This window comes from Zingiber officinale, chromosome 1B (genome assembly GCF_018446385.1).
Source record: "Zingiber officinale cultivar Zhangliang chromosome 1B, Zo_v1.1, whole genome shotgun sequence".
In the NCBI taxonomy this organism is placed as follows: Eukaryota; Viridiplantae; Streptophyta; class Magnoliopsida; order Zingiberales; family Zingiberaceae; genus Zingiber; species Zingiber officinale.
Genome location: NC_055986.1, coordinates 42,940,602 through 42,967,293, shown reverse-complemented (window position 1 = coordinate 42,967,293; position 26,692 = coordinate 42,940,602). Strand labels below are relative to the sequence as shown.

The window sequence follows — 26,692 nt, the reverse complement described above, 5'->3', positions numbered from 1 at the left end:
TCTTATGCAGCACATAAGGGATTCAAATTATTTCAAATGGACGTAAAGTCTGCATTACTTAATGGATTCATCAAAGAAGAAGTATATGTAAATTAACTCTCAGGATTTAAAAATATAGACCATCCAAACCATGTCCTTAGGCTAAAGAAAGCATTATATGGACTAAAACAAGCACCTAGGGCTTGGTATAAATGACTATCAATATACCTAATATCTAAAGGGTTTAATCAAGGCCAAATAGATCAAACCTTATTTGTTAAAACATTAGAAAAAGATAATTTTTATAGCCCAAATCTATGTAGATGACATAATTTTTGGCTCAACTAATAAAAAAATTTTAAAAGAATTTATTAAATTAATGAAAAATAAATTTGAAATGAGCCTAGTAAGAAAACTTAATTTTTTCCTTAGGATTACAAATAAAACAAACTAAAAAAGACATCTATCTCTATCAAACAAAATATGCTAAAGAGTTAATCAAAAAAATTTAGAATGAAAAATTCTAAAAACATTAATACTCCAATGACAATCAATGTAAAAATTGACTCTGACTTAGAAGGCAAATAAATAGACTTAAAATATTATAAAAGTGCAATAGGAAGTCTACTATAGTTAATTACAAGTCGACCTAATACAATTGGTATATGTGCTAGGTATTGATCATGAGCAAAAGAATCACACTTAACAAATGTAAAAATAAAATACTTAGATACATTAAGGATACACTAAGTGTGGGTCTTTGGTACCCTAGAACTAGCACATTTGACTTAATTGGGTACTCTAACTTAGACTATACTGGGTGAAAACTAGATAGAAAAAGTACTAGTAGAAGTTGTCAACTTATAGGTCAGTGTCTAATAAACTGGTCTAATAGAAAGTAACACTGTGTTGTCTTATCTACTACTGAAGCAGAGTATATAGTTGTGGGGGAATGTATGTCTCAACTCTTATGGATGATGCATACTTTAAAAGATTATCAATTAGAATACAAAAATATAAAAGACTTAATTGATAACCTAAGTTCTATTAATTTTTAACAAAAAATCTAATGCATCATTCAAGGACTAAACACATAGAAGTTAAACACCATTTTGTAAGAGATCATGTAACTAGGGATGATATTGTATTTGACTATGTTGAGTCTAAGTCAAACCTAGCAGACATTTTCACAAAACTCTTATCTAAACTTGAGTTCAATATACTTAGAAGGTAATTAGGAATGTGCTTTGTAGAATAGATTCTAACTTTTGAAAATCATATTTTTTGCCTTTTCTAAAATTATGGTTTTTTCAAAATTATATTATCTATCTCTTTAAAACTTTAGAAACTTAAAAAATAAGCTATTTTTAAAATTCTAGGATAAAAAGTTATGTTTTTTTTCAAAACTCCCACTTTTACTTATGCTTTTAAATATTGAACTTAGCCTAGATTTTTTTCCAAAAAAACATGTACCCACAGGTTTCAACCAGAGCATCTCACAAACATACTAGGATTATTTTGCTTGCGTATGAAAAATACTTAGAATGGTGTGAGATGCATAGGGTATTGTCTGGACTTCATAATGCTTATGTCCATTAACAAGTTTGGGCTATAGATACCAATTCAAATTGATCAAGTTAAGTCAACCTTTTAGTCAAACTAACTAAATCACTTACTTAACTTGACTAACCAAATTAACGCTACTACTTTATGGTAAACAGCTAGTAGCTAAAGGTTAGACATTTCTTCTAAGGAAAGTAAATGACTATTTGTAAGTTTTGTTACAAAAAATTTTACTCTAGGATAAAAATCATTCACTTTAATTGTCCCCTCAAACTTAAAGCACTTAGTTGAAAAGTTTTTAAGGCACTAACCAAGGGCGAGCTTCAAAGTTAAAATATTTTTTTGGTTTTAGATAGTTTTTCAAAATTAAGTACTATTTTTTTTTCAAGTTAACAGATTTTCTATCTACTTAGAACTGTTTGATATATGTCAAAGGGGATGTAAAAGAAGTGAAGTCTTTGTTTTAAAAGTTATATTTCAAAAATATTGTGTTGTTTTAAAAAGTGATATACTTGGCTAATATTTTAAAACTGAAGTCCTTTTTCAAAGAACTCTTGTAAAAAACAAAGTACTTAAGTAAGTTTTTAAGTAACTAATATTTTAAGTAGCTAAGTATTAATCAAATAAATCCTTTTCAAAGTTAAGAATTTAACTAAGTTTTTTTTTTTAAAAAAAAATTTAGCTAAGTTTTTTTAAAAAGAAAAAATTAAGAAAGTCCTATGTTTTAGGGGAGGTTAAATCTCAACTTGGAAATTTATCTTTTCTTAAAAAGTCCTATCTTTTGAAATAGCTTTTTCAAATTCTTACTTGTAAAAATATTTACTTGTTCTTAACTTGATTGAAATATTATGTATTTATTTAACTTTAAATTGTGTTTCCATAATAAAAAAGAAGGAGATTGTTGGTGCAAGGAGCACCAGATGATTGAATCTAAGTTTTGATAATAACAAAGGGTTCAAAGTTAAGGTTTATTGTAATATAACAAGTTGAACTAAGTATGCAGGAAAGTCATAAGTGTTCTTAAGCAAAGTAAAAGTCCTAACCGCGGTTACGTAATGAAGTCCTAGTTTGGGGGATTGGGTTTGGCGGGTCGAGAACGTTGGGTGAAATCCTAGGGTCAAGAACACTAGGTCAAAGTCCCACCGACACCAGGCGGAAGACTGGATGGGTCGGGGATCGAACGTCCAGCGAAAAGTCTTGATGTCTCGGACACTGAGCAAAAGTTCAAACGGTCTAGAGTACCAGTTTGGAAAAAGGTAAATTCTCCTGAGAGGAGTATGTGAGAACGTGTTCCCTGTAGAGGGAACAGTAGGCATTGATTCACCTAAGGTTTCACGGAAAATCCAAAATTAGAACTGGACAGTCCATAGACTATCAAAATACCTTATTTGCCTATTATTCTAACTCTGTTTTGTAGAAAGACTAACATTTTACAGGTTAAGGTTTTTGCCTTGTTCGGTCGATCGAACGTCCAGATAAGTCGACCGAACCCTAGAGATCAGATCAACTCGCGATAAAGTTACGACCAAGGGATCGGTCGACCGAACGTCGGGTTTAGTCGACGAATGGTGGATAAATAGCAGGTTGATTGGACCGGATTGATCAGACTAGATAAGCCAGGGAGCATCGAAGGTTTGGTCGACTGAACGATTGGATTGGTCGATCGAACAAGGACTTTTATCCGAAGCGGTAGCATCTGGATGGGAAGTTGGGCTGATTCAGAAGGATCAGTCAACCAATCAGGGAGGATCGTTCGACTGATTAATGTTGAGTCATGGTATCCCAAGATCAGTGGATCGGATCATGTTCAACTTGGCTATTAAAAGAGGGTTCAATCAACTGCTTAAAACATCAATTAAAACATTTTCTGCTCCTGCATGCTGCTTTGAAAAGGTCTCTACGATGTCCGAAAGCTGCTCCGACGACGACTACGCTCAAGATTCGCTTCTAGGTCGTCGATATAGTTTTCATTTCAAATTACATGTACTCAAATTGATATTGTATTTGTAATCTTTCTGATTGATTAGTTATTGCCCATCGAACGCACTCAACGAGTACCGACCTTGGAGTAAGAGTTGTCACAGGCTCTAAACCATGTAAAACTTTGTCATGTTAGCATTGTTTTACTTTTCTTCTCTTTCTTTTCGTTATTCTTTACGCAATGGATTTATGAAAACATGAAAAAAAAAAACCACGAGTGTTATTCACCCCCTCCCCCCCTCCTCTTGTTCATCGATATATATATATATATATATATATATATATATAAAAGTTAGCTTGCTTACAAGTCTGTAAGAACGAGTCCGTAGGCTAATGTTAATTCCATTTCTTTCTTTTTTTTTTTTTTTGAGATTTTAGTTATGCCAATAAGATTTTGTCTTTAAGGTTTAGGGGTTGAGTTAGAGTATTAAATAAAAAAAATTCAAATTGAAATTTTTTTTCGATTGGGCACGAGGTATGCGATATAAGGTCCTTAGGATAACAAAACACACACACACACTCTCTCTCCCCCCCTCTCTCTCTCTCTCTATATATATATATAACTTTTTTCTGCTATGGTCGTTATGTTGCGAATTTCGTCCACAATAAAGCATTTTTTTGTTTTTTTTTTATCTTACGATTATGTCATTTACAGTTTTACCTTTAAGGTTTAGTGGTTGAGTTATAGTATTAAACACAAAAAAAAAATCGAACTGAAAAAAAATTTAGGTGTGCATGAGGTGTATGACAAGGTCTGCGACACAACAAACTTATATATATTTTTTAGCAAATCAAATGCTACGGAACCGTCTGTGACTGTGCAGTGGCAGATTTTTTTTTTCTTTTTTTGGTTTATTTTTTTTAGCTTACAGTTATGTCATTTAGGGTTTTGCGTTTAGAATTTAGGAGTTAAGTTATAGTATTAACCATAATTTTTCAATCTGAAAAAAAATTTAGATGTGGGCGAAGTGTGCGGTAAGGTCCGTGACATATCAAACCTATATATATATATATATATATATATATATATATATACGATTCTAATATCCTGCGCGCCGGCACAGTGCGCGACTGTGCGCGCGCCCAGGATATCAGGTTTTAGTTTTGTTTTTTTTTTTGAATTAAAACAAATAATTAAATTATTTTTTAAAAATTTTATTTTTAAGTTCAGGCTTTGAGTTATAGTATCAAAGCTATGTTTTTTAGATTTTACCTCTAGGGTTTAGGCTTTGGGTTATAGTATCAAAGCTATTTAGGATTCAGACTTTGGGTTATAGTATCAAAGCTATTTTTTTTTTAGATTTTACCTCTAGGGTTCAGGCTTTGGGTTATAGTATCAAAGCTATTTTTTTTTTAATTTTACCTCTAGGGTTCAGGCTTTGGGTTATAGTATCAAAGCTATTTTTTTTTTAGATTTTACCTCTGGAGTTCAGGCTTCCCAATTAGGTTATAGTGTTTGGTTTTAAAATAAAATTAATTTAAGTATTTATTGAGTATTGTAATATGTTGAGGGGATATATTAATGTATTAGAAATTTATATAAAGAAATGTTAATTTTTTTAATTGATTTTTTAATTTAAAATATTAAAAAAATCAAAAAATGAAAAAGAAAAATAAAACTGTTGATATCCTGCGTGATGACCACAGTCGCGCACTGTGTGCGTCGCGCAGGATATCACTGTTATATATATATATATCTTAGACCTTCACATGTGGATGGTCCGAACTTGACTCGGGGTGCTTGGAATTGATCCAGACACTTGTGCATGATATGGTCAAGGAGCCTAGAATGAATCCAAGCACATGGATTCATTCAATTTTTTTTTCTATTTTATTTTAGGGTATATTGTATGTATTTAGGGTTCAAGATTTTAAAATTTAGGAGTTGGGTTATAATAGATTTAAGTCAATAAGATTTTTCCTCGAGAATTCAAGCTTCCCTCTTGGGTTATATAGTGTTTAAGATTAAAAATTTTAAATACTCATGGAATATATTATATGTATTTAGGGTTTAAGATTTTAAGATTTAGAAATTGGGTTATAATAGGTTTAAACTAATAAAAATAATTTCTTAGGGTTCAGACTTCCCTCTTGGATTATATTGTTCAAGATAAAAAAAAAATTAATACTCACAGGGTATAATATATATATATATATTTAGGATGTTTCGAGTTTAAAATTTAAAGAATTTTTATTTTTTAAAATTTAAAATCAATATAAATAAATAAAAATAAAATGAATCGAGATGCCTAGATTTAATCCATGCACCTCAAACAAAAAAATTTAAACGAATCAAAGCACCTAAATTAATTCCAGACGCCTCGAATAAATTATTGCAAACCGTTCCACAACGAACTATCAGTAAAATATCTTTAATATATATATATATATATATATTTTGATCCTGTCCAAGCGCTGAGTCGACGGATGCTGGGGGCGTGGCACGCTCCGCTGTCTCCGACTGGTGGCGTAGCTCTCGGACGAACCTGCAAAGAAGCCGAGCCGGGAGGGGTTTCCCGGTGACGGCCATCCGACGCTCAAGTCAGGCAACGAGAGAGGCAGCGTAATGTGGCTACAGTAAAGAGTTGCGCATACCTTCGTCGACGTCTAGGGGTCCTTATATAGGACTCCGGGAAGCGCGGACACGCTTTTCTATGTGTGCACGCTTCCCCAAACATACCTTAACAAGCCTCTATCAGAAAAGTACCTCTGGCGTCATTCCGCAATCGTCCGAGCATATCCCGGATGTGACGGTGGAAGCTTCCGCCGTATGATCCTGTGTATGGCTCGACCGCCAACTCTGCGATTTGTCGGCGGCAAAAGTCTCGAGGGTGATGTTATCCCCTGCCTCCTTTGTCCTCTTACGCTTCTTGTCTGTTCCGGGCAGAGCGGTTCGGCCGCTCGGCGGGCATAGCACTTCTGCCAAGGTCGTATGCTCGGATGAGATTGCTCCTGCCTATCTTTGCTGCCTTGTGCTCCGGTCGAGCGGACATCCCGCTCGGCACTTGAACCTTTTTACCTTGAGCATCGGAAACCCGACCCCCAGTCGGGTTGTCTTCATTCGGCTCGAGGGATTCATGGCCGGTCGGCCTGCATCGCCCGGCCGATCAGCCCGCTTCATCCGGTCGGCCTATCTCAGGGTTGAATCTCTTTACCTTTGACCTCCACGTGTCATTGACCTTCCGCGAATGAAGATCCCCCGTCCTTATCACCGGATTATATATATATATATATAACTGGGCGGTAGGCCCAATCAGTAAAAATGATAATTTATTTTCCATTTTTTTTTAAGTTTATGATTATGCCAATACGTGTTGCGGTTAAGATTTAGGTTGTACTCCTAAAAGTGTGCGTATATATATATATATATATATATATATATATCATGAAATTCATATGAAATATCTATTTTACTTCATAAAACCGCTGAAACCAAAGAAATAACCATTCTTATTGATTTGTATCTATTTCATTCTCTAATAATTATAGAAAATTGGTATGCGATTGCAACTGTATTGCATTCGATGAATAAACACATCAAAAGGATAAAGATAAAATGATAATTTTTACAAACCATGCTAAAATTAAATTAGCAAAGTGACATGCCCTGTTTATGATGTAACAGGATTTATACAAGTCAGTGAATGCGGATGCAACAAAACTTCAATTTTGATTTGAAGCAATTCATAAAATAATTTGTCATCCTTGATCCCCACTAGACCAAAGCACTACCTGAAAGGAAGATATTGCGTTAGGGTGCAACCTAGTTCAAGTGTTCTCTTTTCTTTATTAAAAAGCTCTATGGAAAGCTAAAGTATAGACGCGCAAGTAAAAATCCTCAGTTTCCAAAACTCTTAAAGAGCAAGTTCCGCTTCAACTGCCCATGTATAGTCAGCAGAATGATCGATTCACATTTTATTTGACGAGCCCACGCTGCTTGAAAACCTCGAGCATAGCTACACCAATCTTGGCTGGGGACTCCACCACTGTTACACCAGCTTCTCTAAGCGTTTTGATTTTATCCTGTGCCGTTCCCTTCCCACCTGACACAATTGCTGCAAAAACACCAATAGAAAAGTGTTTCATCTATAGCAGGCGACAACACAAAATTATGCAGAAACAGATCTATGTTACATGTAAATAATACTTAGTCAGTTCCAATCCAGGACAAGAAAAAAATGCTACAAGTGCAACACTGAAGGTGAATGACCGAGTATAACTACAAAGTGGTAGGAAGGGTAAACGATATCAGTAGGTTAGAGGTGTTACACTAACGCATAGCCTTGTCAAGAAGTTTCCATTAAATATTTGGCAAAACAGAAAGAAGCTGACAATGACCCCTAACATATGCCATTTTCCAGAGAATATCTCTTAAGGTTGTGTCAAGCTATAGAATCCTAGTTGTTTGGTGTTACCTTTGTCAATCTTTCCTAGCATTGAGAAAAATATAGCAAACAACATCTAAAAAATCAGAATTGTATTTGATAACTTTATAATTGCCTAAAGTATTTAATAATTAATTCATTCAAAACAGATGAGGATCAAACAAGCTCATCAGTAAAGTTGGAGACACTCCACCAAATTGGAGAAAGTGGTGCCACACAGGGAGCTCATCAGGAAAGTTTGGCAAAGCTACAGGGTCCAATAGAGCAGCACTGAGAAAGCTCAAAGGGCAAGTTGGAGAAAGTGATGCCATGCTGAGAGAGATGCATGCTTAACCAATCAGGCAGAACAGCAGCAAAGGTGGAAGAGAACAATGGAATATGGGATAATTGGTCATTCTACTCTATTTCCACCCACCACTCATCCCTAGCAAACAAAAAAGAAAGAAGATCTCTCAACAAAACATGGTTAAAGACATCAGTTTCCCTTCCATCTCTCCCTCCGCAGCAGGTAAACAGGCACAAAGTTAAGACCAATATGCACCTTGTTCTCTACTTTTGAGATGATGAAACATCTTGTCCTAAATCTTCATCAAAGCACCAGAACTCAGCAACTATTTCAACTGACAGAATCTAACCACTGAAACTAAAATTTGCTTTGTCACTACCAAACAAGTGGTGTGTGTTATCTGAAGTTAACCAATGCATGTTAGATAGTAAAGAATTTTGTCCAATATCATCACCCTTCAGATCTCAAACTGCATTTATCCCCGGCAAATGCACATCCACATGAAATCATCTTGTTGGTATGCTTATCTAGAGTACATTTATGAGTTTATTATCTAATAGAATATTATAATCAGACGCCTCTGTTTCAAACAATACCAAACACATCCTTTTCTCACAGTGTTCCTGCATATAAGGCATAATGTGTCCTAAATTTGCACAATATACTAAATTGTAGGCCATTAAATCAAGTTTTCCATCAGCAGTGACAGGTTAAGTGGCCATCTACCTAGATTCAACAAGAGTGACCTTGTGAACAAGACAGACACATAAATAGCTAGAAGTTATAGTATAATTGACACACCTCCAGCATGACCCATTCGACGACCTGGTGGTGCAGTAAGTCCAGCTATGAAAGCAACAATTGGCTTCTCAGTTCCACTTTCCTGTTAAATTAAGAAAATTGGTGGAAGATCAAATTATGAATATTTCAAGCTGAATGGTATAGGGTGAAATGAACAAGAAAACCCGAATGATATCTCTCATTCAAATATTAAGTACAACAGAATTGATTATGATTTTAAGGAAAGAAACAGATAAACTAACTTCCCTAGAATTGACTAAAGAGCATTGCACCAAGACTACCAGATCCAGACACATGCTATTGTTACAACAAAAATATATTACAAAGGATGAGCACTAATTAAACATGCCTGCTATTCCCGTGTCATTCATCAAATATATGCTGCATGTTTCATTAGAATGTCTCCCTATACATCTCACTTGATATCAGGAGAATCATGTCCTGCATTCATTTTATCAAGTCCAAGTGTAGGAATTGCAATTATCAAGTCCAAGTGTAGGAATTGCAATTATCAAGTCCTAGTGTATATCCATGCAAAAAATGGTTACAAACCAAACTAACGTAAGTTATCAAATGAATACAGCACTTTGGTACAAAGGCGACTTTAGTGTGGCAATAGTACAAGTCCAGAATAAGAAAAACGATCAAATAATATAGTTATTTCCATATGTCATAATGAAAAATAAGGTAAAATTGTATATCCTATTCAATGAACAAAAGTAGATGTACATTTAAGACTGTAGAGTGTGAAACTAGTCTAGTAGATTTTCACTTACACGAATCAAAGCAGCAGCATCCTCCTCTGCAGTTCCTCCAATCTCTCCTATCAGAATAATACCTGAAATACAAATTTGCACAAACCTCATTGCAAGACATCTCTGCTCATATGAATCTGAGTGTGAATAATACATTGATTTGGAAAAACAAGCTCCATTGGCAACAAGGGCAGATAAACTCCCCGTCCTAAAATCCCCAAATAGCAAGCATAATGAAAGAAAACATACAAATCAAGGATTCACAGTGTCAAGCACAAGCACACTCCTTTTAGAGTCCCTGTTGATAACCTTACACACCGTTACTCTAAACATTATCTCTTGCAAAAATAAAATAAAAATTTATTATAGATAATTTTGTCAACTTTGATGTTGCTCATCAAGAATAACTTAATAGGTCAATAATTTTAGGACTTTACTGCTTTCCTTTTCATTCAACATGCTACTTTGTGTTAAGTTTGTCTTAGAACTTCCTGGCACTATGTTCCTGTTGTTTCAATGCTCCTAAAAGTCTAATTTGCAATGTCATTTATTTTTTATTAGAAACTATGACATTCTTCTAGCTAGCATCTCAGTGACATTGATATTTGAAAGTATATATTAGCCATTCAAGAATAAATCTCCTCCATTACTGAAAAATATAAGATACAAATACTTTTTAAAAGCCTTTAATGTGCTAAAATATTTTATTAGTAGAAAGATTTCCAGATCCTGCACCAAAATGGTAGTAAGCCTAGCATGAGTAACCATTTTAAGATAGCATGTCACAGGCTAACAGCTTGCTTAGATGAAACATCATGCCTAAGAAGCTTACCTTCAGTCTGAGGGTCTTCCAGGAATTTTGTGATGCAATCAACAAAGTTTGTCCCGTTGAAGGGGTCACCGCCAATACCTACACATGTGGACTGTCCAAGACCAACAGCGGTAGTTTGGAAGACCTGAAAGCAAAGGTACAAGTATTGATTCAATGGGATGAAATGATGTGGAGGGAATGAAACAAGATAAAGCCGTACCGCTTCATAGGTCAAGGTACCAGATCGAGATACAATCCCTATTCTCCCTGGCTTGTGAATATATCCAGGCATTATTCCAATTTTACATTCTCCAGGTTTGATAATGCCAGGACAATTTGGTCCAATCAACCGAGTTTTTGATTGCTTGTTTAATGCACTTTTGACTCGTACCTGATATCCATATGTCATGCAATGAATCTCTTAGAAGAAAGAAAAGTAAACATGAAGGTAGTTTAGATGAAACTAAAATGAATGAGTCTCTTATAGGTAGTTTTGATTGAAGGAAGTTTAATGTAGAAGATGGAGTTTGAATTAGGTACTCTTAGTTGGACAAACAAATCAATTTCATATGAACTAGGAGCAGCTCAGGTTAATTGGGAGCATTTCATCTAGTTCAGGTGAAGTGGAAGAATTTCAACCAGTTTAAAAGAACTGGGAGAAATTCAGATGAAGTGATTGAGTGACATTATTCCTTCGTTAAGTAGTCAAAGTGAAAAGGAGTAGGTCATGATTCCTAATAAAGGGAAGAGAGGTGGAGATGATCAAGGTCAAGGGAAGAGATAGATAATTCCTAGTAAATGGAAGAGGAGAATATTCCTAATAAAGGGAAGAAGTGGACAATTCCTGATATATAAAGAAGAGATAAAAAAAATTCCTACCAAGGGAAGAGGTGGATAATTGTTGCTAAAAGGGAAAGAGGCAGACCATATCTAACAAATAAACAGGTTCATTTCTGATAAAGAGAAGAGGTGGATAATTTCAAATAAAAGGAAAAGGTAGTTACTTCTAGACAAGGAAAGAGATGGATAACTCCTAGTAAAGGGAAAGGATGAATAATTCCCAATAAAATAAGAGAAGGGTTATTCCTAATAAAAGAAGAGGACGTTAATTTTTTATAAAGGGAAGAGATAGATATTTTCTGATAAAAAGATGAGAAAAATAATTCCTAGAAGAAGGAAGAGGTGGATAATTTGTGACAAAGGGCAAAATTGATGAATTCCTAGCAAATAGAAGAGATGGGTAATTCCTAATAAAGAGGAGGTGAATAATTTCTAATGAAGGAAAGAGGTGATAAAAGAAAGAGATGGTTAATTTCAGGAAAAGGAAAGAGAATAGACAATTCTTACAAGAAGGGAAGAGATAGAAAAATATGAATAAAGGGAAGAGGCTGTTAATTCCAGCTTCCAGATTAATTTTAAGTGTTCACTCACCAAATGTGAATTGTAGTTGAGTGTGCTTGAAAAAATTACGACCAAACTGACAAGAGGCAATTGATTGTCACCTTGGGATTTGCCCAAGAAGTCTCTCAAGCAAGGTTGACTTTGTAGTAGATAGTCCTCGACAATATTGTATGTGGACTCTTTTATAGGTCTCCAAGTAAACACTTGTACCAATGGCACCACCACATGGTGGTATCCCTGGCCCTTTGAAGTTGGCCTTTAACCAGACATTTGTAGACTCTCACTAGCTACTAGTCTTTCCCATGAATTAATCTACAAATTCCATTAACTATCTAATTAGAATATGTTACATCACCCCAATGGATTCTTAACGAGTGGGTAATATACCCACATCTCAAGTGAATGAACAAAAAATAAGAATATTCACGTGATAGATTAACTCGAGAAAAAGTAAATACAGAGCCAACAATTTGTTGAAACGACAGAGCAAACTTGTTTTACCATGTCATGCTGAGGGATTCCTTCGGTAATGCAGACAACAAGATCCAATTCGGCCTCCAGTGCCTCTAAAATTGCAGCAGCAGCAAAAGGTGGGGGAACATAGATAGCTGATGCATTAGCTTTAGTCTCAGCCTTGGCTTCCGCTACTGTGTTGAAAACAGGAAGGCCCAAGTGTTCTGTTCCTCCTTTCTTGGGTGTTACCCCGCCAACCTATCAAAAACAAACATCAACCAAAAGGGTGTTTTCTAGTATGATATTGAGGTATGCAAGAAGCAATGCAAACAGAAAGATCAACAACAACGCTGGACAGTTCCAAATTCAGAAAATAAGGGGAGACAAATCTGATCTCCCAAAACGGAACGAGACATGGATCAAGGAACGAGCTGTAATAAGCCAAGTCAGCACGAAAAGGAAAGGACCAGAAGGAATAAAAGAAGGTCCATAGAGATCGGCAGGGTGCTAACCATCTTGGTTCCATACTCGATGGCCTGCTCGGTGTGGAAGGTGCCATTTTTGCCGGTGATCCCTTGGCATATGACGCGGGTGTTCTTGTCGACGAAGACGGCAGGAGGAGGCGGGGTAGCAGAGAAATGGCGAGGGGACGAACAGAGAGCGGCGGAGGAGGCGGCGCCGGAGCGATTGGACTGTGAATATAATTTGGAGGCGAGGGTTCGGACGATCCTTGACGCCTGACGAGACATCCTCCGCTTTCCTGTCCCTTCCTTTCTCCTTCTATTCCAAGAAAAAACAAGCAATAAATGAAATGGAATTATGGAAATAGATAAAATTCCAACTTTTTCATTCCATCCTTCGATTTTCATAAATTGTACGTCATCCCGATAAACCCTAAACCATCATCTCTAGTGACCGATCTTGGACAACATTAAATTCGTTGATAGTTAAGATTTTATCAAAAAGTCCGGGAGGATGCATAGATTCATCATAAAAGATTTATCTAGTCCGCAGCAAACAGCTCGTAGTAAAGATATGATAAATCCGTTGATAGTTGACCATTTATTAAAAGTGGAATGACGATTTATAAAAAGATATTTTCTGTTTACTGTCCGTGTTTCGAAGCTACTGTTTGTGCAAATGTTGTCCTCACCATGGAAATGGAAGCTATTGGCTGCTGTCCGAATTCTGGAGCACTATGCACTTGGAGTTGGATTGTATCCTTGATGACTGCACTTGGAGTTGGCTTGATGGACTTGGGCTCACAACCGTGCAAGGCTTGGTAAGTTTGGTAAATACACATTTCGATTGGGAAGCTTTCGTGATGTCACGTGGTTTGTATGCATGCAAGTGTGAATGCAAAGTTCAACTGTAGACTTAAAAACGTGTAACATGATGAGAAGATTATTTTGATTGCGTGCAAGTGTGAATGCACCATAATGAGTGTGATGTACTCATGAGGTGTTGTGAGTATGCACCATAATGACTGTGATGTACTCATGAGGTGTTGTGAGTAAGCTATTTGGGGAGTTTACCTCATCTTTTGATGATTAAAACTCATGATGATTATATGATTTGTTATGCGATTTGAGAGTTTTATCTCTCAAATATGTTTTTATACATATATATATATATATACCTATTTCTGAGAAAGTATGTACAGTGATCTATTTAAAAGTCTAGCATTTTTTTTTATTGTATTTTCTATTTAGAAATCAAACTATGAATGATAACTTAGATATCTTATCATGATCCCATAATTCAAAGTCCAGCATCATTTTTTTCCCTAATCTAAGTTTAACACCATTAGATTAAGATGTAATTAATACTAAATCATAGGAAATTTTGTAAAATCCCCTCTAATATTGTAAAATCGTTAAAACACCTCTCTTAGGATGCGTTTGGTTGGGGATTATCCTTGATAACCTTGGTTATCCATCCAAGGTTATCAACAAAAACCATGTTTGGTTTAGGTAATCGATGATTCCCGAGTAATGTTCCATGGTCGACATGTCAACAAAAGGGGCATGCAATCAGGAATCGGAAAACCTCGAAAAACTGAAGTTTTTCTTGATTTTGGGGTTATTAAATTTTTTTTACCCAAAATACCCTCCGATAAAAGAAAAATGTAAAAAAAAAAAAGTAAAAAAATAAGAAAAAAAAACGTAAAAAAAATTTAAAAAATAAAAAATGGTAAAAAAACTTTAAAAAATACAAAAAATATTAAAAAATAAAAAAAATACAAAAAACATTAAAAAATTTTAAAAAAAACATAAAAATAAAAAAATAGAAAACCCATTAAAAATTTTAAAAATACAAAAAAACCATAAAAAAATAAAAAATAGGAAAACGTAAAAAGTAAAAAAAAAAGTAAAAAATAATAAAAAAATGTTAAAAAAACATTAAAAAATAAAAAATAGAAAAATGTAAAAAACCATAAAAAATTAAAAAACCTAAAAATAAAAAAATAAAAAAGTAAAAAAACTTAAAAAATTAAAAAAAACATTAAAAAAAATATATATATATATATATAAATAAAAAAATATGAAAATATAGTAAAATATAATAGAGTTTAAATAATAATAATAATAATAATAATATTATTATTATTATTATGTAAAGTTGATTTTGTAACTAAGGGTAATCTAGTAAAATACTAAACTATGTTATTTATTAAAACCTTCAAACAAACATATTTTTGTTGCATTACCTACATTGAACCAAACAACATTTGATTATGTTTTATTCCCTGTGACCTTGGTTATATGATTACTAGATTAAATTTATTGTACTAGATTAAACTAATTGTCCTTAACAAGGTACCTGGCAAATCCCAAGGATCGAACTCGGAGAGGTTGATCTCAGGAATAACTGCGGCAAGCAATGGGCAGGAAGAGGCCTTCCTTTTAAGGTACTGCGCCACCAGTTCTTCATCAGTTGGGTGGAACCTGAATCCAGGTGGAAGTCTCACTACTCCGTTTCTGATGAAGCTTGGCCTTTCAATCTCCATCTCCTCCTCTTCCTCTGTTTCAAACTTCACAGAATCTCCTCTGCTTTTCCATTAATGGAGGAGAATAGAGCTGTGTTGGCCTGCATGAGTGGGAAAGGAACTGTTCTTTATAGCAAAAGAAACGTAGAAGCCGAGAGGGTTGCTGCGTCGCGGCGATTTTGATGAAGAGGTTTTTCTTGCAGAAATTTTTTGGTCTTCGGCGTCACATGTTTCTCACGAAAAATACTGTTCTATCTTGTCATTTTCTACGTGGGACAGAGGGACAGAAGAGTTTCGGGACAGAAGATTTGAACTACTTTTGAACCATCCCAAATCTTGAATGCACCCTTTGAAAAATTACCATTGAAAAAAAAATATATATATATATTACTATTTTATTAAAAATCTTCCCCCTTTACTAACTAACTTTGGTGAAGCTTAAAATGAATTTACGTTAATATCCTTTTTCCTATTAGTAATTCCACAAGCGAAACAATCAGTGATTTAGAGTTCGAGGCTCAGCTATGGCGTATTATTATGAATTTTTCTTATCATTAATTTTCTCTGATTATTTTATAAAAATCTTCCCCCTTTACTAACTAACTTTGGTGAAGCCTAAAATGAATTTACGTTAATATCCTTTTTCCTATTAGTAATTCCACAAGCGAAACAATCAGTGATCTAGAGTTCGAGGCTCAGCTGCGGCGTATTATTATGAATTTTTCTCATCATTAATTTTCTCTGATTGTTTTATATAAAAAAATATAGTTCTCTTTAGTTCCACATCTTATAATTGATAACACTATGATCAAAGAAGCTTCTATAAATATTTTAGGCCGATAATATTTAAAAAAATATTTTTCTTAGTTTTTTTACTAAGATAAGCATAATATTAAATTAAATTGATTTTTTCATAGGGAAGCCCGTTAGTTTGTTGCTGGATTCTCTAACGTCATCCTTGCATTATTGCACTATTGCATGGACCTGACGAATCTTACCCAAATAATTAATTCTTGATTCTGAACGTAAGGGTAACACTCGAAAATCTAAACAATTCAAATTTTCAAAGATTTTCAAAAGTCATGACTCTACTTTAGTATTTTGATGCTAAAATGCTTTAATTAATATAATTTTATTATAAAGGGTCAATGTGATTTCAATGTATTATATCACACACGCGACGCGTGTGTACGATCACTAGTATATATATGAATGATCTCCTGCGGTTTGGTGCGGCAGGAAGGAGTTGGATGTCCACGTCAGCTAAGTTAAAAAAACGCAAACTTTGAAAGCAAAAAAAAACGCAAGCACGGTTCTTTCCTTCTCTTCCCTCTCTCCGTCGAAGCTTGACAAGCTCTCCGTCGAAGCTTGACGAGCTCTCCGCCGAAGCAAACCTCTCTCGCTGCGATCTAGGGGTTTTTGCTGGCTTCTCTTCCCTCTCTCGCCGGAGACGCATTCCTCCCTCTCCTCCGAAGCAAACGAGGTGCCGGGATCTAGGGTTTTTGTGCTTCTCTTCCCTCTCTCGCCGGCGACGCATTCCTCCCTCTCCTCCAAAGCAAACGAGGTGTCGGGATCTAGGGTTTTTGTGCTTCTCTTCCCTCTCTCGTCGACGGCGCATTCCTCCCTATCCTCCGAAGCAAACAAGGTTTTTCTTTGATGACTATTCAACTAGCTTTATGTAGAACTGAATCGCATGAATATTTCCTGCCATAATGATTGCAAAATATTTGTTAATTTTACTAGCTTGATTCTTAAAGACCTATTAACCATTAACAAAATTAGCAAATAGAATAGAAGTTAAACCTGTTGAAAATTCTAGGTAAGTGCATGTTTCCTACTAGATATTAAGAACGAATCTAATAGCTATAATCCTGTGGCGAGTTTAAAAAGTAGCAATATTAGTTTATCACCTTTCTTCAGTGGATGACAATTGTTCTGTTAACTATAGGAACAACTACCAGCCAGGCTGTTAACTATAGGAACAACTGTTGGAGCAATCTAGTGACCCTAGGTTTTGATGTTTGGGCAAAGGTTTAAGTTAGGTTTATTGTTGTATTTGATATGCAGTGTGAGTGTGCAGGATACAGGTACAACAAGGAAGTCCAAGTGTGATCTTGGCAAAGGAGGAAAGTCCAAGGATGAGTCTTGGCGGTGTAAGTCCAAGCATGTAGTCTTGGCAACGTAAGTCCAAGTGTAACTTGGCAATGGATGAAGTCCCGGAGGCGCGACCTCTTGGCAAAGGAAGACCCGACAACAATGACAAGGCCGATGGAAGCTCCAGAAGGCAAGACGTGAAGGATGGGGAGGCATCCGAGGGACGCAAGGCTGATGGAGGAGGCTAGAAGGCTAGGTCTAGGTTGGTCGGGCAGGGACGAGTGCTGAGAGATTGTACTCGGAGTAAAATATAAGAATTAGGGTTTACTGTAGCAGTACTGTAGCGTTACTGTAGCAGTACTGTAGCGCTACTGTAGCAGTCGACTGCATGTTTTAGCAGTCGACTGGTGCAGTCGACTGGGGCAGTCGACTGGCAGCGAACAGAATGTGTGAAATCGAGCCGTTGGGGTGTAACGGTCGAATTTCCACAGAGGGCAGTCGACTGCATGTTTTAGCAGTCGACTGGTAGGCGGGGTTTTCAACCCGCGGGCTATAAAACCAAAGCTTGTGAGCTTGGTTTGAGTTGACGAAATTGGACTTGGTTAAAGTCTAATTAGTAGTCTACTTGTGCTCAAGAGATCTTTGTGTGCCAAGAGGTCTTGGTTGGAGTTGTGGTGAGGTTTCTCCACCCACAAGGAGGTTGAGCTAGCCGGAGTTTGCCGGGGACTAATCCACCGACGGATTGAGGGATCGTCCACCTTACGGACACGCCGTGGAGTAGGAGCAAGTTATCTCCGAACCACGTAAACGCCTTGTGTTAGGGTTTGTGTTTGGTTTGTTGTCTTCTTCCTTCTTGTTTTAGGTTAACTTTCGTATTTGTTAGTTTGTTTTTGTATTCCGCTGTGCACTAACATTATAAGAAGTAAGGTTTTGGGTGAGACGCTATTCACCCCCCCTCTAGCGGACGTCAAGGTCCCAACAACAACTACCTCTGGAAGAGCATATGTTTGTTTCCAATTCCTTCTATTATATATCTCATTCACAACAATATCCAGTTTGCCACCTTGACTTATGTGGATCCATCGATAATTCAGATAATGAGCAATCTGAAAATTATCTCATAATGGACTTGATACTTTAAATGAATATTTTCATTAGTGTAGTAGTATATATATTAGATATTGTTGCACATGAAATGAGAATGCACTTGTTCTAAGGTGTCTAAGGTGTCTGGTCAATCTTCTGATAATGTCCCTTGTTTTCCTTTTTTAGATCTATTTTTTTGCTTTATACTGGCAGGAAAATAAATTATTTTCCTTATGTTATATTGCTTTAGAAAACTGTTAGTTTGCTTCTTTATTTTGCTTTAGAAATTACATGAATTGTGTTATTTTAGAAATTACATGATTTGTTCAATGTAGTTTAGAAAATTTAAGTTTGTTGTTTATTCTGAAATAAGATGTAGTATTTATTTATTTATTTATTTATTTATCTATTGTCAAATATAATGCGATGACGCACAGAAATGGAAGAAAATAGAGTTGATCAAGAATTTATTCCCCAAGTTGCAGATGCTCGAAAGCCAAAAATTGGAATGGAATTCTCATCACTAGAGAATGCATATTCGTTCTATAACCAATATTCTCGAGAAGCCGAATTTAGTTCAAGGAATAACACAAGCAGGAAAAATAAGATAACAAATGAAGTGACATGGAAACAAATTGTATGCTTTAAAGAAAGACATACAGATCTAATGCGGAACAATAAACATCCAAATCCTCATCAAGTAACAACGGAAAGAGCACGTGGCGCAGTTAAAACGGGTTGTAAGTCAAATATTACATTTATCAAGAAATAGAAGGGGCCTAATTGGGTTGTCTGTAACTTCATAGAAACCCATAATCATCCACTCTCGACTCCATCAAAGGTGCATTTGCTACGCTCACATCGTAGTGTTTCAGTAGCCAAGAAAGCATTGACAAAATAATTTTCAGAAGTCAATGTACCAACTTGTCAACAAATGTGTTTATTAGAGATAGAGTATGGAGACCCTGAGTGGGTAGGTTGCACAAAAAAAAAATATTAGAAACTTTGAGAGAAATCTTAGGGATGAACAAAAGGGTATTGATACTAAAATACTAATTGAGTTTTTTAGCCCTGAGCAAAAAAAGAATTCAGCTTTTTTCTTTGATTACGAGACTGATTCAGATAAAAAATTTAATAGGTGCTTTTGGACTGATCATGTATCAAGAAGGATATACAGTGTATTTGGTGATGTAGTTGTATTTGATACTACGTATAACATCAACAAATATGGCTTGATTTTGGCACCATTTGTAGGAGTTAACCATCATCATCAGACAATTCTTTTTAGTTGTGGATTTATTAGTGATGAGAAAACTGAGTCTTTTGTTTGGTTGCTTACAAAGTGTTTAGAAGTCATGCCTAAAGGTGCACCAAACATTATCATCACTGATCACGATCCTGCTATGACAAAAGTTATTACACAGGTTTTCCCTCAAACAGTGCATAGATATTGTTTGTGGCACATATTGAACAAATTTCCAGAAAAATTAGACCCTTTGACTTTTCGAAACCACTATCACAACATAAAGAATGTCATTACAAATTCTACAACACCTGATGATTTTGAGAAGTCATGGGAAGAGACTATCAAATTCGCTAACTTAGAGAAAAATGATTGGTTATCCTTGATTTATGAATTGCGACACAGATGGGTTCCAGTATATTTTAGTCATGTATTTTCTGAAGGAATGTCAAGTAGTCAAAAATCTGAAGGCTCACATGAATTTTTCAAGAAATATGTCTAAATAAAAACTCATTAATGGATTTTATCACCCGTTTTAATAGAGCACTGAGACACCAAAGACACAATGAGTTAGTTGCAGATCATATTGATATGAATGAGCATCCCAAGGTTAAAACAACCTGGCCAATAGAAACTCAAATAGTTAAGCTATACACAAAAAAGAAATGGTTGGAGTTTCAAAATGAAATGACCGAGAGTCATAGTTATTATGTGCAACAGACATTTACAAGAGTTGCCTCAGCGGTTTACCATGTGATGAAATTTCAAAGTAGTTCTTCCTCAAAATCAAGAGTGCTCACTCATGACAAATAAAGGGACTACATATCGTGTAGCTGCACAAAATTTGAGTTCGAGGGAATTCCATACAGACATATGTTAGCTTTTTTTCGTATCAACCAAGTGTTTCTTTTGCCTGATATGTATATACTCAAACAATGGACACGAGATGCAAAAGTTGGAGCAATATATACTTTAGGGGAGCAAAATTTCATTGATGATCTAGATTCAGAAAGGTATTTGATGTCGAGGCACTCGAGGTTATCCTATAAAGCTTCAGTATTAGTTGATGATTCATCTTTGAGTAATGAGAGGGTAACCTTCTTGGATGAACAATTTGATTATATTTACAACAAAATTCAAGATATGTCCATTAGTACAACATACAGTGATAGAAGTCAAAGAAAGAAATCCATTGATGAGGGCATTGGTATTATTGATCCTTCTACAGTAAGAACTAAGGGATGTGGAAAGAGATTAAAATCATCAAAGGAGAAATCAATCTTAAATTCTAGGCTTTGTCATGGGTACGGACATCGAGGAGTATCACATGACAAGCGTAACTGTCCCAATTTGCAGCAAGGGTATGTGTCGATTAATTTTATATTTTTATTATATTTTGTATATGACAATGTGTCAATTATCAGATCAATTGAAGATAATAATCATATCAGTCTTGACGATACATATGAACCCGATTTGGGATCTGTAGCTAGTATTATCAAAGTTTTAATTTGTTAAATTATAGTGGTTTATTGTTTATTAAGAAAATGAATTTAATAAATTATCTTTATTATTGCAAGTTCTAACAACATGCGCTAGGATGTTGTAATTATCTATGGTTGGTATTCATCTATTTCATTTCTAATAAACTGCTATAATTCTCTAACTCTTACTGCCCCTCGAAGTAATGAAGTAAACACCACGTTCTACTATATCTTCTATGGTCGTACTGATAGAATCCATTACTGTTTCTGTCCGCTTGGCTAACCTATCACGTACCAATCTGTCTGACTGTATTCTTATATTGCTTATTAAGTAGAAGTCGCAGGATAATTCATAGAGATACTACAAAGTGCTTTAAGTGTTCATAACTCAAACTTAAGGATCCATTGGTGCTTGTAATTCTCAATTCTATTTTTTTTTGTTTGTAAATAAGTTTCACAGTAACATCATTCTCTCTGTTATATCCTTAGGCCAGATTTGCTGATGCATTATTGCGTGAATTGGCTGGAATAACTATAACTGCTGAGTGAATTTATGGTCTCAGGGCTGGGTGTGCGCATAATCTACGCAACATGTTGATGAGATTGTTTTCTATTTTTTTCAACTTTGTTCCTACTTAAATTATTTTTGTAATTTCATTGACTACATGATTTGATTCAAGTTTTTAATCTCTTTTTTTTCCAGCTTATGTCGATCTTCTCACATTTGGCCTGAAAGTTCTATTGAGGTGTCTGCTGAAGAACAGAAGAAGACATAAACACATGAGTTCCATTGAAGTGTCTGCATCAAACTGGAGGTGACCTTCAACCATATAAGGACCATTTTTGGTTGTTGATTTTGCTAATAATTTTGACTATGTAAACTAAAACGGTTGACCAAATGCATATATTTGCTAGCTACATGTTTTACTTGCTCAAGTCAAGTGTGATGATGGTGAAGCTTGTGGTGGTTCCACATTTTCTTGTTTCACTTTTTCTTTTCTTAATACTTGTTAATTGTCACTCCCAATATGTTAGTGATTCAATTGTTGGTCTATCTTAAAGTTTGATGAATTGATTCGATATGATTCAATTGCTCGGTTTTGATGATTGTGTACTTATACTCTGGGGACCTTCACCAATTTCTCATAACAATTCGGTTTGTTTACTTTTAGATGCTCTAATTTTGTCAAGTCATTCTCTAATTTCTTTCTTAATATCATCCGGAACACTAACACAAGGTGCAACCTCTTTATGAGTTTGAGCTAAATGTCCCTCCATTCGATATATGATGACAAAATTTGTATATGGATCGAATCAGCTAAAATATCAAAATCCTAGAAAATCAAAAGAAAAAAATTAGAACAAATAATTAATTAATTAGAAACAAATCAGCCAAAAAAATGGAAATCAAGGCATCTGGATCAATCCAGTGATCGATCCAGATCCTTTCTTTTTGAACAATTACGCTTCTGGATCGATCACTGGATCGATCCTGATCCTTTCTCTTCAAACAGTTACGCTTCTGGATCAATCCAGACCCTAGATCGATCACTGGATCGATCCAGATCCATTCTGTTCGAACAGAAAGGGTCTGGATTGATCCAGAAGCGTAACTATTCAAACAGAAAGGATCTTGATCGATCACTGGATCGATCCAGAACCTGGATCGATCCAATTCCTGGGATCACTATGATCGATCGTCGCCTGTCACCTCTACCCTAACTTCGCCTCTGCCCTACCTTCTCGACGGTCACGAATCGACTCGTCTTTGCCCTAGCTATTCCTTCTCGATGGTCACGATTCGACTCGTCTTTACCCTAGCTATTCCTTCTTAACGATCACGATTCGACTCGTCTTTGCCCTAGCTATTCCTTCTTGACGGTCATGATTAGACTCGTCTTTGCCCTAGCAATTTACAATTATAGCGCCCGCTATGGGTCACTAGGTTATGATAGCGCACACTATGTGCGCTATCGATGCTTTTGTTGCAAATAGTGTGGGCTATTCAGGACAATCGCTAATCAACGAACGCTCTACAGCGTTCGTTGATCGTAGCGCGCTATTCGCCGCTATTGAAAACCTTGTTAGTCACAACCGAATTTTCATCCAAGTATCCTATGATTTCTGTGCAAAAACTTACCTGAAACTTCTTGATACAACTTTCTTGATTTGTTGAATTCCACCTTTTGTTGTATTGGTGAAGAAAAAAAGATCTTAACCCATGAATTACATAGTACATAGTGAAATACAGATCACAAACGAAACAGAATTCACTTAAACACCAACAATTTTATTTTCTTCAATATGCATCAAGATCTTTTTCAATACCAAAACAAAATTAGTCAACTCCATGATAATTGACTACAAATAAAAATTTCACTAAATAGCATAACAATGATCAAGGTGTTTCTACTTCAACTCAGATAAATTTTATCTTTAGCAAAAAGAACACGATTATCATATCACAATTATAACACCAACATTATGCAACACTGTTTAATGTTTCCAACACCAACTAACAAACTAATTTTGCGTCCAGAATTGCAAACATTTAGCCAGTTACATTACAAAATCAACATTACTTAACACTAACTAACAAGATGAACTAACAATACAATCAGGATTATGGCTAAGAGAATCAAGTTCACCATCACTGATATCCAAATGAATGTCGATACTTGGATTATTCTTGGGTTATGTCCATGAGAAACATTGTGTTCACTTTCAATATTACTAGATGAACTAGTATCGGGTATCACCCACTTTTGCCATCCATGTTGCCTATAGCTGTAATACTGTCTTCCAGGATTTTTGGTTGATCTAGAAACACACACCAATGGTCTTTGTCCGCAGTCCCTACATGTTACAGGTTGAAATCTTGTATTTTCAATGCTGCTAAAACTTGATGCCATGAAACAGCAACCTAATAATCAAATTTTCATTACTTAGATTAAAAAAAATTATAACATTCTGCAGAAGGAATATTGACGAGCATATAGAACTTAGATAATTTGTTATGGAACTAACACTATATATTATGTTTAGTTCAAAGAATCTAGGCCAACAACCATAAATTTGAAGTAGGACTACTCTTCTGTTACACAGTTATCTTGACGAGCATATAGACCTCTGAGCATAAAATATTATAGGGGTACCCATTTGATAATTTTGAAAATGAAGAAATCTACACAATACAGGAGTGAACTCCAAAAAAAACATACACCAACCGCAAACAGTGCATCTGAAGAATTGAAGTCTTAGATGAATAAGCAGAAACTATACAAAAGTTGTCAGAGGATAATGGCTCTACTATAACAGTCTTGCAAAGATCCAGATTGGCCACTAAATCTGTAAATAGAAAATGCAATAATTCACAATATAATTCCAGCTAAATGTCACAGGACATGCATACACATAAAATAGGTGCCTCAGCTAAATTTAAAAGAAAGCCATAAATATCAAAAGATTAGAGTTGAGACTAAGAGAGAAAAAGTGAAACCAAGGAAACAATAGATCACTAGAATGACAGCCATAAATATCAAAAGATTAGAGTTGAGACTAAGAGAGAAAAAGTGAAAACCAAGGAAACAATAGATCACTAGAATGAAGATTGTAGAAGATATTGAAGTCCTAATAAGTGAGCCACTTTTATTTCTCTAAATTAAGATTGTAGAAGAGCTAAGTTATTGTACATTAGGGCGGGACACGATGCTGCAATTGAAATTGGATAGGGCACAATACACAGGCTATCTATAAGCTGAAGTGTGATATGAACCATGTAAAAGAGGAAACATCAGACCATTTAGAAAATCCCATTATATTAATATTATCCAACCTTGGTTGATGAAAAATTACTATTGGATAATAAGTATTATCTTGTTTGGTTAATGCTACTACAATTATCAGGAGGATTCATGTTGATTTATATAACACAATAATAATACAATAAAATAATTAATCCTATGACAAACTAATATTGCTATTTTTTAAACTCGCCACAGAATTATAGCTATTAGATCCGTTCTTAATGTCTAGTAGAAAACATGCACTTACCTAGAATTTTCAATAGGTTTAACTTCTATTCTATTTGCTAATTTTGTTAATGGTCAATAGGTCTTTAAAATCAAGCTAGTAAATGTACACAAATATTTTGAAATCATTGTGGCAGGAAATATTCATGCGATTCAGTTCTACATAAAGCTAGTTGAATAGTCATCAAAAAAAAATCTCGTTTGCTTTGGAGGAGAGGGAGGAATGTGCCGCCGTCGAGAGACGGAAGAGAAGCACAAAAACCCTAGATCACGGCACCTCGTTTGCTTCGGAGGAGAGAGAGGAATGCGCCGCCGGCGAGAGAGGGAAGAGAAGCACAAAACCCCTAGATCCCGACACCTTATTTGCTTCGGAGGAGAGGGAGGAATGCGTCGTCGGTGAGAGAGGGAAGAGAAACACAAAAACCCTAGATCCCGGCACCTCGTTTGCTTCGGAGGAGAGGGAGGAATGCATCTCCGGCGAGAGAAGGAAGAGAAGCCAGCAAAAAACCCTAGATCGCAACGAGAGAGGTTTGCTTCGGTGGAGAGGTCGTCAAGCTTTGGCAAAGAGCTCATCACTGTAGCAAAAGGCGAAACCCTCGTCCCCCAGGGCCCCCACCGACCGGACCACGGTCATTGTGAGGGAGGTAATCGCAGCACCCGAGCTAACATGGGACGAACCGGGTGGGATACAGGGATAGGGGATTTTTTTTTCCCCGTTGCCACTGAGTTTCGACCCAGCGGCCTCATTGCAGCAACCTCCACCCCATGTCATCTCGGATGACCCACGGGGTCGGCAGAGAGCTCATCATGCTTCGACGGAGAGAGGGAAGAGAAGAAAAGAACCGTGCCTACATATTTTTTTATTTTATTTTATTTTATTTTTTTTTTTTTTTTTTTTTTGCTTTCAAAACTTGCGCTTTTAACTTAGCTGAAGTGGGCATCCAACTCCTGCTGGTGCTTCTTGCTGCACCAGCAGGAGATCATTTCCCCTCTATATATATATATATATATATATATATATATATATATATATATATATATATATCAAGTATTATATTTATGTTTATATGATTATTATATTATACTTGGTAAGATTTAAAAGTGCATTACAAGAATTAGTAAATACCTCAATAACACATTATCATTTTAGCAAATCATGACCTGAAAAATATATAAAACCATCAAGTAGAACATGCTATTTAGCTAACCGATATCTTAACCCAAAAAAGAAAACGAAAGGGTAAAATGTTACAATTGGCGAGGATAAAAACAAGCCGCGTAAAATTGCAATGACTACTACAAAATGACACGAAAAGCAAGAAGTGCAATGATAAATACTACTAACGAGCTG

General features: G+C 35.5%; 1 protein-coding gene across 1 annotated transcript; it reads right to left on the bottom strand.

Moving 5' to 3' along the window:
- Nucleotides 1-7,068: 7,068 nt before the first annotated feature.
- LOC122055891 (succinate--CoA ligase [ADP-forming] subunit alpha-1, mitochondrial) lies at nt 7,069-13,225 on the bottom strand. Its single transcript, XM_042617574.1, has 7 exons — nt 12,927-13,225; nt 12,463-12,672; nt 10,781-10,951; nt 10,582-10,705; nt 9,771-9,832; nt 8,995-9,076; nt 7,069-7,577 (listed from the first exon to the last, which is right to left on the bottom strand). The coding sequence occupies exons 1-7, from the start codon at nt 13,161-13,163 to the stop codon at nt 7,438-7,440; spliced, it is 1,026 nt and encodes a 341-aa protein (XP_042473508.1). The 5' UTR covers nt 13,164-13,225; the 3' UTR covers nt 7,069-7,437.
- Nucleotides 13,226-26,692: the final 13,467 nt, after the last annotated feature.

Excerpts from the sequence above, each read along its gene's own strand:
- LOC122055891 (XM_042617574.1), bottom strand. The coding sequence starts at position 13,163 with ATGTCTCGTCAGGCGTCAAGGATCGTCCGAACCCTCGCCTCCAAATTA. Across the intron at positions 10,952-12,462 it reads GAATCCCTCAGCATGACATG|GTACGAGTCAAAAGTGCATT; the intron begins GTAAAACAAGTT and ends TATGGATATCAG. Across the intron at positions 10,706-10,780 it reads GTACCTTGACCTATGAAGCG|GTCTTCCAAACTACCGCTGT; the intron begins GTACGGCTTTAT and ends CTTTGCTTTCAG.